This window comes from Podarcis vaucheri (genome assembly GCF_965113315.1).
Source record: "Podarcis vaucheri genome assembly, chromosome: 3".
Classification (NCBI taxonomy): domain Eukaryota; kingdom Metazoa; phylum Chordata; class Lepidosauria; order Squamata; family Lacertidae; genus Podarcis; species Podarcis vaucheri.
The window spans coordinates 123,340,089-123,354,544 of record NC_138761.1 but is presented as its reverse complement, the minus strand read 5'-3'; the positions used below and the strand labels follow the sequence as shown (position 1 = coordinate 123,354,544).

The 14,456-nt window shown below is 46.8% G+C and overlaps 1 protein-coding gene and 2 long non-coding RNA genes across 6 annotated transcripts in view; all 3 read right to left on the bottom strand.

The window, feature by feature from the left end:
* LOC309528843 overlaps window positions 1-14,456 on the bottom strand; it is a 352,285-nt gene that overhangs the window by 163,517 nt on the left and 174,312 nt on the right. The gene's annotated exons all lie outside the window — the stretch shown is intronic.
* SERTAD2 (SERTA domain containing 2) overlaps window positions 1-14,456 on the bottom strand; it is a 133,169-nt gene that overhangs the window by 22,659 nt on the left and 96,054 nt on the right. Inside the window, exons 1-2 of one of the 4 annotated variants that reach the window (XM_082216482.1) lie at window positions 10,818-11,146; window positions 10,340-10,446 (exon numbers count right to left, since the gene is read on the bottom strand). The exons of 1 other annotated variant lie outside the window; for it this stretch is intronic. In XM_082216482.1, the coding sequence (XP_082072608.1) occupies window positions 10,340-10,380 (41 nt within the window). In that variant the 5' untranslated portion in view covers window positions 10,381-10,446; window positions 10,818-11,146. Of the gene's footprint in view, window positions 1-10,339; window positions 10,447-10,598; window positions 10,618-10,817; window positions 11,155-14,456 lie in introns of those variants that run through there. 2 more of the 4 variants (XM_082216478.1, XM_082216481.1) reach the window with 2 other exon arrangements.
* Window positions 1-14,456, bottom strand: part of LOC309528847 — a 117,742-nt gene that overhangs the window by 25,583 nt on the left and 77,703 nt on the right. The window lies entirely within an intron of this gene.

Genomic DNA, 14,456 nt, shown 5'->3' with positions numbered 1-14,456 from the left:
TGCTAATGAAAGGGGGAGTCGCAATTGCACTTGCTAGCCCATAGCTCACAGACCCTTGTTGTTCTTAAGCTGCTTATAGGGTTGCCCACTTTTTGTGCATGGCAGGGCTTCCAACGCCTCCAAATGCTGAAATGTAATGCATGAAACCCTAGTGGCCTTCCAAGGCCCAAGCCTTCACATGCATTTTTGCACTCTACTGCTTGGCTTTTCCTTCAGTGCCACACCTTTGCCAAGCAAATCCGTTCATGCCAAAGTCTCTTGTTCCTTAAGGTGCCACAAGACTTTTTGTTGTTTTTGCCACAACAGAGTACTATGGCTTCCCCTGTGGAAGTTGTTTCCTCAGATCTCCTGATTCTCTCTCTTCCTACTGCTAATTGGTTCTGCTTCCTTCAAGTCTACTGGCACCCTGCCAACATCCTTTGCTGCTCAGTCCTCTTATTTATCTCTCCACCCCTCTTCCTGCCAGCAATGTGCACCTCATGTAGAAGCCTTCTCTACATACTCCTCACTGGCCCCTCCTTTCCTCCATTCCTTATCTGCTCAGCCTATTGTTTCCTCAAGCCCTTGCCTGCTGGGGGTATGCTTTGATCTGGTTTCCATTTCTGAGTCCAGTGCTAACTCTGCAACCTTCCTCCCAGCTCCCGTTCCTTCAGCTGTCCCACTCCAGGGTCTCCTCTTAGTAAACCTATTTAGGCAGCCAACATCTCCTGCCTCTACAACCAGTATGACATTTTAGTTCTAGTCTAAGTGAGCTCTCACTTCACTCCCAGAAGACTATCTATGAACACTCCACAATGCTTCCACCTCTTCTCCAGCGTCATACGTGGCTCCCTTGCTCCCAACATAACCAAAAATTCCCTTGGCTAAAAAGTCACTGGGGATCCAAGAAAGAGGAGGCCCAGCAGGGAGGAAATACTCTCAGGGACAGAGCACACAAGCAGCAGACTGGCAAGCTGGAACCTGAGAAAAGGAAAGTGTGAAAGTGAAGAAGCAGAGGAGCAAAGCAGCCGCAGCAATTATGACCAGAAAATTGAGGGGCAAGGAAGCTTTGAAGACTTGGGTAATGAAAGCTAAAGCAACCAACATGTGTGTAAATGACAGGACCAAATTCCACGTGTTGTTTTCAGTTAACAGGCCAACACTCTGGTTGTAGGCTCCTACCTTTCAAAGCCAGGTAAGAGTGATGACCTGAACTTTCCTTAAAAAAACAACTAGGCACATGGCTCTGAGGCAGCCTTGGAAGATCTGTGGGCAACAAGCTGTGTCCTTGTGAGCCTCAGTTCCTCATATGCAGAAACCGGTTACCCTCTCAAAGAATGGGCTTCCCCTCTCCATGCTGTCACATCCCCTGCAGGCCCCACATGTCAATGCTGTCAGGGACTATGTGGGCAACCAAGACACCTACTGAAGGTGTGGAAGCTCTGTCATGGTTCCAGCTCACAGCAAGAACTTGTGTGGCTTCAGCAGGGACTCTCCATTGCAAAAATGCCCCCAAGCGTGGAGAGCACAGCAGGCTGGAAGGGGGCATGATGGCAGGAGCAGAGCCCCCAGGGACAGTCCCCCTTTCTCAGTCTCTGCACACTTAAGAACATATCAGGAAAGGATGCTAATGTTTAATCCAATCACTCTGTTGTGTAACTAATTGAATATACATATTTTTACGCCGTGTTTTATTACTTTAGTACACCATTTTGGAATACACACACATGCACAGAGTACGCAAGTGCCTACGTTAAATTTTAAATACTGGATTTCATAGTTAAGAAGTATCTGCTTGACAGAAGTCATTTTCTCCCTGGTGGGTTATCTGTGGAACACTGTGTAGTTATGAAGACATCATGGTATGGTTTAGGAGGGTGGCTGTTGTGAGAACAAAAGTTGGAAAAATGGCCATCGGGGAAAGAAAAAGTTGTAAAGACATATGCAAATTCTCTAGCAAATTTTCTGTTAAGAGGGAAGCAGCACGAGTGACTCATCCCCCTCTCCCGCCCCTTTCCTCTTTTTACCAACCATATGAATCAACTCTTAGTTTTACTGCATAGTTAGGAGGAGGAAAACTAGAACACACTACTGCAGTGTGCATCATGTATATCATATTACATTAACACTTGGGAACAAGAGCCAGCTACTTACGTTTAAAAAACAAAAACAAAGAATACGCCCTGGCTGAAGGGTTATGTGCAACAAATACAGTAAGAGAAGGAAATCAATCAGAAATTATCTGCTCCCCAAGCAGATGGAGAGGAAAGTGGGACGCAGGCCTGATTTCTGATTCACAGAGGAAGAAGAATTATGGCCCTTGGGGGGAGAGGGATGAACTAAAGAAACTTTCCGACCACTATACAAAGCAGCAAGTCACTTTTCTGTGACAGAAGGCAAAAGAGGTTAAAAGCAGCAGCACCCTGCAAATAATATTGCAGGCTGTTGAGACAAAGAGAGTATGAATGGCTCATGCCTGCTTCATGTGTCTGTCAGTGTCCTGCAAGGCCTATCTAACCAACACAGCCAGGCTACATGCTTTGGTATAAAACAGGGGTCAGCAACCTTTTTCTGCCGTGGGCAGGTCCACTGTCCCTCAGACCTTGTGGGGGGCTGGACTATATTTTGGAAAAAGAAAAGAAAATGAAAGAATTCCACGTTGAAATGAATTGAAGGGGTTCTAGCAACAAGGTAAAATGTAAGATTGGATTGATAATAGATAAACTAAATTGGATATGAATTTGCTGAACCAATTTTAAAAAAGGGATACAAAAAAGGGAGGCGTGAGGAAGTCAGGAAAATAAGTTAACTAAAGATGAGTTAAAAAAAAGAGGGAGTTTTGTTTTTTCTTTATGTGTTTTTCATTTTTCTTCTTTTTTCTTCTTTTTTATGCTTAATGTTTGTATTTTTGTATTTTGACTTTGTATTTTTCTGTTTTTGTATTCTTTTTGAATTTTCTTACTGATAAAACTTAATAAAATATTAATTTAAAAAATATGAAAGAATTCCTATGCCCCACAAATAACCCAGAGATGCATTTTAAATAAAAGCACACATTCTACTCATGTAAAAACACGCTGATTCCTGGACCACCCGAGGGCCGGATTGAGAAGGCAATTGGGCCATATCCGGCCCACGGGCCTTAGGTTGCCTACTCCTGGTATAAAATATTCAGACTGCCCATGCTCCTCTGGGCAGAAGTTAAGAATGTCCCCACCATTCCAAGGAACCAATCTATTATTATTATTAATAATAATAATTATCATCATCATCATCATCATTATTACCCCGCCCATCTGGCCAGCCACTCTGGGCGGCTTCCAACAAATTATTAAAATACAATAGTCTATTAAACATGAAAAGCTTCCCTAAACAGGGCTGCCTTTAGATGTCTTCTAAAAGTCTGGTAATTGTTTTCCTCTTTGACATCTGGTGGGAGGGTGTTCCACAGGGTGGGTGCCACTACCAAGAAGGCCCTCTGCCTGGTTCCCTGTAACTTGGCTTCTTGCAGAGAGGGAACCACCAGAAGGCCCTCGGAGCTGGACCTCAGTGTCCGGGCAGAATGATGGGGTGGAGACGCTCCTTCAGGTATATAAAGTGCACTAAAAAGAAAATTGCTCTATGAAAAGTTCTATATTTTTTTGTCTGCTTTATCTGAATTTGAGAAAGTTCTCTTTAGCTGCAAAAACCCCTAACTCTTTTATGAAGAGATGTTAAGGGGGCACCATACTGACAAATCTGGATTTAAGAACTTCATTTCACAGCTACCTGCACTTTATTAAGACGAACCCGCCCTGGGGCATTCAGAAACTAGTCAGACCTGCTGACTGACAAGCTGTACACTCCGCTTCAAACAGGCCTTCCTTCCAATGCCCCCCCAACACATCCACACACATTTCCCTGCTATCATGGGTGTTTCTCTATTGCTGCTCATTTTATAAAGGCAAAAGAAAACTCAATGTAACAGCTGCCACCATCAGCACCAGTAACTGATGCAGAAGTCCAACTAAAGAAAGTAACGAACTAATGATCATGTTGCCTTACAAAACTTTTCGAAGCTTTTCAGCACAGTTACCTCACACTACATAAAAAGTCACACCTAACAGATCTATAAGTTCAAAGAAAATATTGTGCACACATATTAATTAAAACCTTAAATTACAGAGAAAGTAGTTATACAGCAGTTAAATGGAAAACAACATCTTCAAAAATTAAAAGCAGTGGGTTTAGATTTGGTGTAGGGGTTTTTAACACATATTTTATTAATTTTGTTTAGGGCAATTATATCTAGTCCACTTCTTTTCATATGAATACTACCCGATGCAAGAAACTTTAGTTATCTCAAAGCATTGCAAACTGCCCAAGCATTCTTCAAAATGGAAAACTTTTGGAATCAGAACTCATACATTTCCCAAACCTCCAGTGTTTCGATGTTCTGCAGCACCACTCTAAGCCTGATACCCAATGCAAACTTCCCTGGGTGTAACCCCTGTTGAACAGTGTGTCATAACTCCTGGATCATTTGCAAAGGATTGTACCATAAATGAGTGGGACTGCCTGACATTTCCAGGCATGGCTCTTTCTCTGCCTCAGCATTAAGGAACTGAGCCCTTGTTTAATAATCACGACACACACACACAAATATGTTAGGACCATGGGAGCAGCAATTATCATCTACACTAGTGAATGTCCAAGTTTATCAGGGCAGATTTCAAGTGTTAGAAAAGGTGTAGACAGTAGTCAATTACAGTGGTGCCTCGCAAGACGAAAAGAATCCGTTCTGTGATTCTCTTCGTCTAGCGGTTTTTTCGTCTTGCGAAGCAAGCCCATTGACGGATTAGCAGATTAGTGCTATTAGCGGCTTTTAGCGGCTTATCTGCTGATTGGATTAGCTGATAAGCGGCTTAGAAAAAGGGGGGGGAGGAAAAAAAACCAGCAGGAACTCGCAAGACATTGTCGTCTTGCGAAGCAAGCCCATAGGAAATTCGTTTTGCGAAGCACCTCCAAAAAGGAAAACTCTTTCGTCTAGTGAGTTTTCCGTCTTGCGAGGCATTCGTCTTGCGGGGCACCACTGTATCTATTTGCTATCTTAACTACTGTGCTCAGCAAGCAACTTCCACACCATCACAGATGCCCAAAGGTTCCTAGCTTCTCCTATCTCCAGGGCCCACAAGCTAGCTCTCTGAAATCTAGGGACTCTCTGAACTCCTAAACAATAAAACAGAAAATTCCCCAGCACATTTCTCATGTGCCCTGGACGTGACAGAATAAGGAATAAGAATTGTGTGGCCAAAAATCAGCTTTGGTCATGTGTTGCTATACAATGAAATGGGTACAGTGGTACCTCGGGTTACAGAAGCTTCAGGTTACAGACTCCGCTAACCCAGAAATAGTACCTCGGGTTAATAACTTTGCTTCAGGATGAGAACAGAAATCACGCGGTGGCGGCGCAACAGCAGTGGGAGGCCCCACTAGCTAAAGTGGTGCTTCAGGTTAAGAACAGTTTCAGGTTAAGAACGGACCTCCGGAACGAATTAAGTACATAACCAGAGGTACCACTGTACAGTGGTACCTCGCAAGACGAATGCCTCGCAAGACGAAAAACTCGCAAGACGAAAGAGTTTTTCGTTTTTTGAGTTGCTTCACAAGATGAATTTCCCTATGGGCTCGCTTCGCAAGACGAAAACGTCTTGCAAGTTTGTTTCCTTTTTCTTAAAACCGTTAATACCCAGGGTGCATTGCTTGAAGAGGTGCTTCGCAAGACGAAAAACTCGCAGAACGAATTAATTTCGTCTTGCGAGGCACCACTGTACTCAGTTGCTCCTGCACACAGTGATCACATCAACTTTTTAAGCTACGGGAAGATGTGCAGCAAAAAGAAAATCTTACCTCATTATGTACTGAAAATGGATCTGGCTGTGGAAGCTGATGACTACTTTATCACATGGTCAGCAATAATAGCTGAGCTCACCAAACAGCCACGCTGATATTCAGTCACATGACCCAACCGTGGGCTTTCTGAAAGGAGGAAGACACTGGCCCCATAACCTTTAACAAAAGGTATTCCAAATCCACACCAGCGTGACACAAAGAAGAAATGCACCCTGTAAGGTTCACCACAAAAGACTAGGAGAGCAACAGGTTGGTGAAGGCTGAGATGGTGACAGATTATTTGTTCCTGCAAGAGCTTTGGGTAGGGGAAAGGTTTGTTAGACTTTCTCCCAACTGATGTGGAGCTGGAGTCCTAAGCCATCCATTTCCTGTAGCACCAGAATTTGAAGAGACAACCCAGCCAACCCTCACGTGAGAGCATTCACCAGAGGATCTGAACATTTAAGTAAGTTTGAAAGAGAGATCCTTGTTGGTGGTCTCATTTCAACCTGTGTCAACCTGCTTTCAAACCCCTTAATATCTCCTTTCTCCAGCCATGGTGGAAACCAGAGGCTGCTGGGAGGACACACCGAGTTTCAAGCCGAAGCAACTTAAGCAATTTATTGTCCCAGCCAGGAATTGAAATCTGCTAGTGTACCATGAAAACCACACTTTACTGTTAAATGCCTTTGAGGGCATGTGAGTTTGCATGGAATTGATTTGGTGGGTCAGTTGTTTACATAGCGCACCAGATCTGCACAAAGCTACATGTGCCCATGCACAGCATGTGCTGGTTTCCTGCTACCTGCACTGCAGACCAGGGAGAAGTCATGGGTGAGAACACTGTCCACATAAAGGGATGGCAGAACCTCACACTATGTGGAGTAGCTTTCCCTACCTTCAGTGAATCAATGAATTTTTGATTCCTGGATGATTAGCTTAACAATTAGCAAAAAGAAAAAAATAAAGGGGAAAATGCTGATTTTACAAGTAGGAGAATCAGCTGTGCCTGTGCCCTAAACCTACTGCCAGCCTGCAGCCATTTAAACTGAACCTTGCACTCTTTCTCTTTTCCCCTTTAGTGCATTAAATGATCTTTGGACTCTGTAATCAGAGCCTGCTGTTTCTGGCACAGTTACTTTTCCTCTCTCTCTCTCTCTCTCTCCCTCCCTTTTTGGCCAAGAAGCTGTTGCAACTGGAGCCGTCTCCATTTGTCCTATCTTTTTAGACAGAAACTGTATTTCCAAAGAAGGCACTGAAGAGCCCTTATATGTGGGTCATAGGAAAATTGCCCACATTTTAAATAACAATATAATCTCCCTTCCGATATACAGCATATGAATATACATAATGTCAATGCAAAAATTCTTCACTAGTAAATATTGCTGATCACACATCAGCACCAACAGTCCAGCTACTTCTAAAATATGTAAGGTATAAAATGAAACTCTGTAGTGTTTTCCCCACCAATGATTCATACCAAGGGTGAAGAAAGCACAGTAGTCATCAGCAAAGTGGTTCAACTGGCTATTGCATAAGACAGGTTGGAGGTGAAACTTCAAACTTTTTAGTCCCGAGTTTGGAGAAGACTGCTTTGAGTACGTACACCAAATTCAGCCAGGATCCTACAAAACAATGACTTCAGTAAATCTGGTTTTTGGTGGGGTTGCCATATGTCCAGATTTTCCTGGACGTGTCCTTTTTTTCAGAGGCAAAATCACCACCTGGGTGGATTTTTAAAATTTTGCAAAATGTCCGGGTTTTATTTTATTTTTGTACCATTTGTTTGTGGCGCTGGTAGCCAGCGGAGTGAGCTACATGGCGCAGACTGGGCAACCTTTATGGGGACACTCTAGGACTCATGGCATCTCTGGCAGCTTCCAGGCCAGTGATGGGGATGCAGGCTGGGGGAGGGGGTGCCCCGAATTTTTCTCACAAAATGTTGGAGGGCATATCGTTTTCATTTGCAATTACCATTATTAAATATTTCAACACAACTTTTATTTTTTACTGCACACACACTAATACTACTAATACAGTAGTTTTCTTCCTTCCCCCTCCACACCCCAGCCCACCCGCAAATGTGTCCTCTTTTTCGCTCTTCAAAATACGGCAACCCTATTTTATGGGTGGTACATATTATGCAATTTCCATCACTGCTTGCTACAGCTCCATAATTTGGGAACTATGGGGTGAGCAAAAAGGAATAAAAGGAAACAAAGCGTGTTTTCTTGTGCAGCCCAAACTTATGCATGTATACTCAGAGGTAAGTTCTGCTTTCAGTGGAGTTTGCTCTTAAGTATTCACCAGACTTCATCTCAGCTTTGCCTTAAAAAGTCACATCTAAATGCCAATGTATTTGAACAAGTTTCCCCATTTATTTAGGGCAACTTCAAAAGCAAGAGAAACAGCACTAAACAAATCATATTCGGATTTTTAATGCGTATCATACAAATTTTAACAAGACTGCATTTTTTAACTGCTCCTCCTGAAGCCAAACTGCAATTTTTCATTATTGAGCTAATTGAAGTAGTATCAGGCACCAAAAAGAAAAAAGAAAAAAACCTCTTGCAGCTGTTAAGATGCTACAATACTTGTTTGTATCCTAGGGAACACTACCACTGTCCAGACTCATGTACCTGTCTAGCACTATTATTATTCAAGTCACTAGTTTCTGATATATCAATATGTATATACAGCGCAACACTTTTTATTTATTTACAGAAAAACATTTTTCAAAATTAACTCCACAACAAACTTGACCATATGAAAGGCTTGGCAATCCAAGAAGAGAACAGAATTCTCGTATCTGACAGCTACAACAGTCTAGAGTTTGGGAGCAGTGTGATGGACTACATGGAACTGGCAGAAATGACTGGCAGAATCCAAGATCAGGGAGAAGTGGTGGTGGAAGAAGACTGGAAGAAATGTAAAGACTACTTGCAGAAATACTGTAAAATTAATGAATGTTAAAGGGATGTTGGATTGAAAATAAGCGGTATTGGTAAAAAGATTAACAAGAATATGCGAATACGGATTGACAGTGGTTTAAAATATATAGTCATAATAGGTTAAGATATTGAGTAAAGATAAATGATAGAGGGTAAGGATTTGCTGAATTAATTATGTGAATTGGAATATAAAAAAGGGGGGTGTGAGGTCAGGAAACAAGTAAATGAAATATAAGACATGAAAATATTGATTTCTTTTTAACTTTTTCTTACTTTTTTGTGTGTTTTGTTTTTGTATTTTTGTATCTTTTTTTCTTTTATTATTGTTATTCTTATTTCTTATTTTTAATCTTGTAACTTTTTATTGCCTGTAAAATCTCAATAAATATCATTTTTTAAAAAAATAGAGTTTGCTGCCCCCACCCACTTTTATTCTCTTCTTTCAATAGCACCTTGATACAAAGGTACATGTTTCTGCAGATGAACTTTGAAAATCAATTCAGTGTCATCTCAACCAAAGGAAACCAGGAGAAATTAAGACATACATGACCTGGCTCTGGAACTGGGTCTTCACTCAAAGCATTTACGAGAACTTCACAGAAGCCTAGGAGAGCACCTTTAGTGATAAAATTGACAGCATTCGGTTTGATTTTTGGAGAGCAACTGAATTGCTTTATCTTGATTCAGAATCTTGAATGCTAGATGGGAAAATAAAGAACTTCCAGGGAGGGCCCTTGCTAGGTGAACCTGCAGCCACCTGCGCTACCCATTTCATTTTGCGCTGCTAATTTGCAAGAGAAGTCCCTGCCACAAAACATCTTGTATCAAGAAAAACAAGTGTATATTCCATGAGAAGGGTAGGAAACCAACCGAGGTACTAACATGCATTCAGTATTTATGTGCTGTCAATGACTGGAGAAGCTAGAATCTACTAGAAAGTGCAAAACAAATCTTAGGAACAATAATGCTTACTAGTTTCCATGTTAAAGACCAGCTTTGGCAGCTAGCACAGCTTTTAAGATGCAGAATATCTCCATGAAAAGACACCCACATACAGACATCACCACCACAATGTCATGCTGAGACGCCAAAGCATGGAATACCATAATCTAGCTCTCTTAGTAACCTACCAGAACATGTAGGCTTACAACCTGTCTCACTTTAAAGAATTTTAGTTCCACCTACAAAAACCTTCTGCGTTGGGCCTCTTTTTCCCAGTTCAAAGTGTCCTCACCAACACAGAATCACCCTCACTTGGGGTCTACCAGTTTGTTTCGAAACCAGACCCTCAACTTTCCCAGCTCGAGGTTCTGAAACGCCCACGCTACTTCTTCCTCTCCTCCAGGATCAGAAAGCAAAATTACAGGGTACAGTTTCCAGCGAATGTTGGTCTGCAGCACATACTGAAACTTATCGAAGAGCAAAAGCAAGTTGCACTGTAAACATGGCTCGGAGAAACTCTTAAATGCGCCACTCATACACAGAGGAGGGAGAGAAGATGAGAAATTCGGAATACGCGCGCACACGCACACACACACCTGCTCAAAGCAACACGGGAACCTCCGACCCGTCTGCACATTTGGACCCTCAATCGTTTCCAAGGAAGAAAAGTAACTCAGCCGACCTCTTTTCCCTGCACATCTCTCTCAAGGCGGGCGGGGGGGGGGGAGAGAGAAAGGTAGTTCTCCGGAAGGTTACAAGGGGGAGCAAATCATGCAACCGAAAGGCAGCGCTTCCTCGGCCCCCTCCTGCCCCTCTCCCCGCGACACGGGTCCCCTTCTGCCTTCCTTGCCTCACCAACCAACTGGGGAGGGGCTGCTTCTGAAGCGGCAGCCTCCGGGTTTGCCTTCTTCCATCGCCACCTCGCCCTCTCCCCGAGACGACACAGTTTGCTGGCAGAGTTCTCAGCATCTCCCCGATCCAGTGGATCCCCGGGCTGGGCAAAGCGGCAAGAGACCCCCCCTCCTCCTCCTCTCCGGTTCCAATCTTTCCTTCCGAGCCGCGAGTTGCACTTACCACATGCAGTTCCTCCTGAGAGCCGAGAAGCATCAGGGGCTGCTCCTGCGCGCTCCTCCTAATCTTCCCCCAGCTCCATATGTCGCTCTCCTCGCCCGCGGGTGGGGGGCTGGCGGGGGGCAGGAGGAGGAGAGGAGTGGGGGCGGGGAGCGAATGCAGCTCGGGAAGGATTTAAGCCTCCGCTTTGCTCGGGCTGCGGCGGTCACGAAGCATTATACAATGGAGGAGGAGGAGGAGGAGGAGAGGCGGGGAGGGACCAGAGAGGCGGGGAGGGGGAGGAGAGGCGGCAGGCGCTGCGAGGAGAAGAACAGCAGCAGCAGCCCCGGCCAGGCAGAGCGAGCGAGCGAGCGAAAGGAGGAGAGCTCCTTGCCCTTTGGCTCGCTTGGGAAGCCCCGCCTCTGTCCCCGGGCGAGGCGGGCGCGCTCAGCCGCTGGCTCGGCGCTCCATCCCGCGACACCAGGCCGAGCTGCACACGCGGCCCCCCTGGCGGGGCCAGCAGGCAGGCGGAGGCGGAGCCGCCCAGCTCCAGGCAGCGATCGCTTACATGCGCCTTTCGCGGCGGGGGCGAGGCGGGGCCAGAGCGGCCGGGCTCACGCCAAAGCGCCTGGATGGAGAGGCCGGGCCGGTGAGCGCCCGGAGAAAGGGGGGCGGCGGCGACAGCGAGCGCATCCGTCTCCACCCCCTGAGCCCACCCGGCCGAGGGGGGGCAGCAGGTGTCCTCGCCGCCGCCAGGCGATCTCAGGGCTGCGCGCCGGTGGGTGAGCTGCACTCTGCGTATGCCCAGCGGCCCTGCGCCGGCTTCCTTCCTCAGGGCCAGCTCTGAAACCAGCCACGGAGGCTGCAAAGATACACCTGTGAATGCTGGAATGAATGGAGGGGCGCGCACGGTCTCCTATGGAGTCCGGCTGCTCCAGGCGACACAGGGGAGCGGCGGGGGGGGGGGTGAAGCCTGACTCCATCCCACTGGAGATGCGGGGCGGGGGCGAACTTGGAAGCTGAACTGCCTTCCGCAGGAAAACACAAGGCGCACAAGCAGGCGCCTTGCAGCAGCAGCAGCAGAGCGTCTTTCAAAAAGCAAGCAAAGCCACCCAGGCAGGTGACTTTCGTTTCCGGGGCGAAGAGCGGGGGGGTGGGGTGGGATCCAGACAGCTGGAGAAAGACAAGGAAACCGGCATCGAGACAGCCGTGTCTACACGCACGTGGCCCCTGACAGCTTCACGTGCACACGTTAAAGTTGCGAGCTTGGTGGCGAGGAAGGGAGCTCGCTCCATTGACAAACGCGCAAACTCACACGCGCACACATGCAAAGCAGTTCCTAAATTGGGCGCGCGCGCGCACACAGACACACACACACACCAGCCTGCTTGCTTGCTTGCTTGCTGAGCAGAGAAAACCACAACTATGCTAAGCACGCGAGCTATTCAATAACTTGAAACTGGTCAACAAGTCAAAAGTGGAGCAAGACTGCGAGTGCGCCTGGAAGCGGCGGCGGCGGCAGCAGGAGCTCTGCAGAAGGAACAACAGCTGGGGTCCTCCTGCAAGCCAGGGCAGCGATCAGGGGAAGAGGGGGGAGCGCCGGCCTGGCGGCTGGCGAAAGGAGGAGAGGGCCTCCTCCGGGGCATGTGTGCGAATAGACGGAGGAAGCCTTGTTTTCGGCGCTCTACCCGGGCCGGACCTTTCCCTCTCGGCCCCCGCGAGGATCCACTATGTTTTCTCTGTCTCCCCAGCCGTAGGTGAGCGAGGTGGACCCTCCCAGCCATTGCATAACCCGGCGATGCCCGCAGCCGCGTAAAAGGCCGGCGGGGAGCGGCGCTGCTGACGAGGAGGCAGGGCGGCTGGCTGGCCTCTCTCGCTTGCCAATCCAGCCAGCCCGCTGCCCTGGCAAGGGGAGCAGAAGCTTCCCCGGTTGAACTTCCCCGGCTCGCCTGGGGTAGATCCCGAAACCAGTCGCCTTCCGCGCGCCCCCACCCCGCCAGTTACACCTACAGGGAGAAATCATTAGAGGCACCCGGTTATACCGATGGCAGAGCGGTGGGGTGCGCTGCGTTTTGGCAACATTTCATAGCTTTTCCCCCCCTGTCTAGGAAATCCAGGAGATAATGGCTTTATGGGATCGTGTTGAATACAAATAAGTCTGGGGGGCAGCTTATTTACCCCTTTGGGCAGCAGTTTGGCGAGCTGGTTTAAGCACCCTGGCCCTGTTCATTGCTGCTCATCATTTCTCCCAGCTCCCACCACTCAAAATGCCTATTGGTTATCCCCCCCCCCCCCGCGCCCAAGTACGGTATTAGGAGTAGGCGGCAGCTGCGTCACGAAATCAGTAGGAAGAAACCGGTGACCAATCTTCCTTCATCTTGGAAGTTTGTTCTTAAACCTGGGAAACTAAATCCAAGAGTTTTTCTCTTCCCCCGCCCCAATCCCCCATCTCAAAACCTTTCTTCTTGCAATTCGGCGCACGCACGGAAGTTTTAAAGAGAGGTTTGTAATAGGTAACGTAGTAAGTGACACTTTAAGAGTTATATAAATTGTTGTAAAATAGGATGATAAAAGGCAATTCGTGCACCTTGAAATGTTGGCTGTGACCCTGAAATCATGCCATCATGCTTTGCCTTCGCACAAGGTATAGCTAATCTGTGGCGTTTCCCCCCACAAGAGGCAGAAATGGCCACCTACTCAGATGGATATACATGGGCAGAGGCAGGATTTTTGTTAGAGGGGCAGAACCTATGTATTTTTATTGATTGGGGGGGCAGCTGCCCCTCCCTGCCCCCACTTGGCTACTCCCATGTGGCTATAAAAGAGGATTGTGCAAATTCATGGAGGATTAATAACCATGATAGCTATTTGCAGCCTCTACTGTCAGAAGCAGTTTGCATTTACATTTTGTTTCAGCTTTATATCTGTTTTGATTTTTGTATGCTAAGTTTGCTTTGAACTTAAAGGTAAAGGGACCCCTGACTATTAGGTCCAGTCGTGACCAACTCTGGGGTTGCGCCACTCATCTCACTTTATTGGCCGAGGGAGCCCGCGTACAGCTTCCAGGTCATGTGGCCAGCATGACTAAGCCACTTCCGGCGAACCAGAGCAGCGCACGGAAACGCCGTTTACCTTCCCGCCAGAGCGGTACCTATTTATCTACTTGCACTTTGATGTGCTTTCAAACTGCTAGGTTGGCAGGAGTTGGGACCGAGCAGTGGAAGCTCACCCCGTCGCGGGGATTCGAACCGCCGACCTTCTGATTGGCAAGTCCTAGGCTCGGTGGTTTAACCCACAGTGCCACCCACGTCCCTTCCCTTGAACTTACATTTCATTAAACAAAAAAAGTGACTTAATCTGTCTAATGACTGATAAATAAATAACACCCATTGCTGGGAACCGCAGGTGGGGGAGAGGGCCGTTGTTTGCGCTTCCCACTGAGACACTTGGTTGGCAACTGCGAGACTAGGATGCTGGGTTGTTTGGTTGCTGGCCTGATCCAGCCGTGCTCTTCTTATGTTATGCTGCAGCTGAAATAATTGCATTGGCTGTCAATTAGCTAGCAGACCAAGTTCAAGGTGCTGGTCCCGATGTGTGATGCTATAGTCAGCTTGTGACTAGGATACCTAAAAGACTGTCTCACCTCCTGTATACCTGAGCACA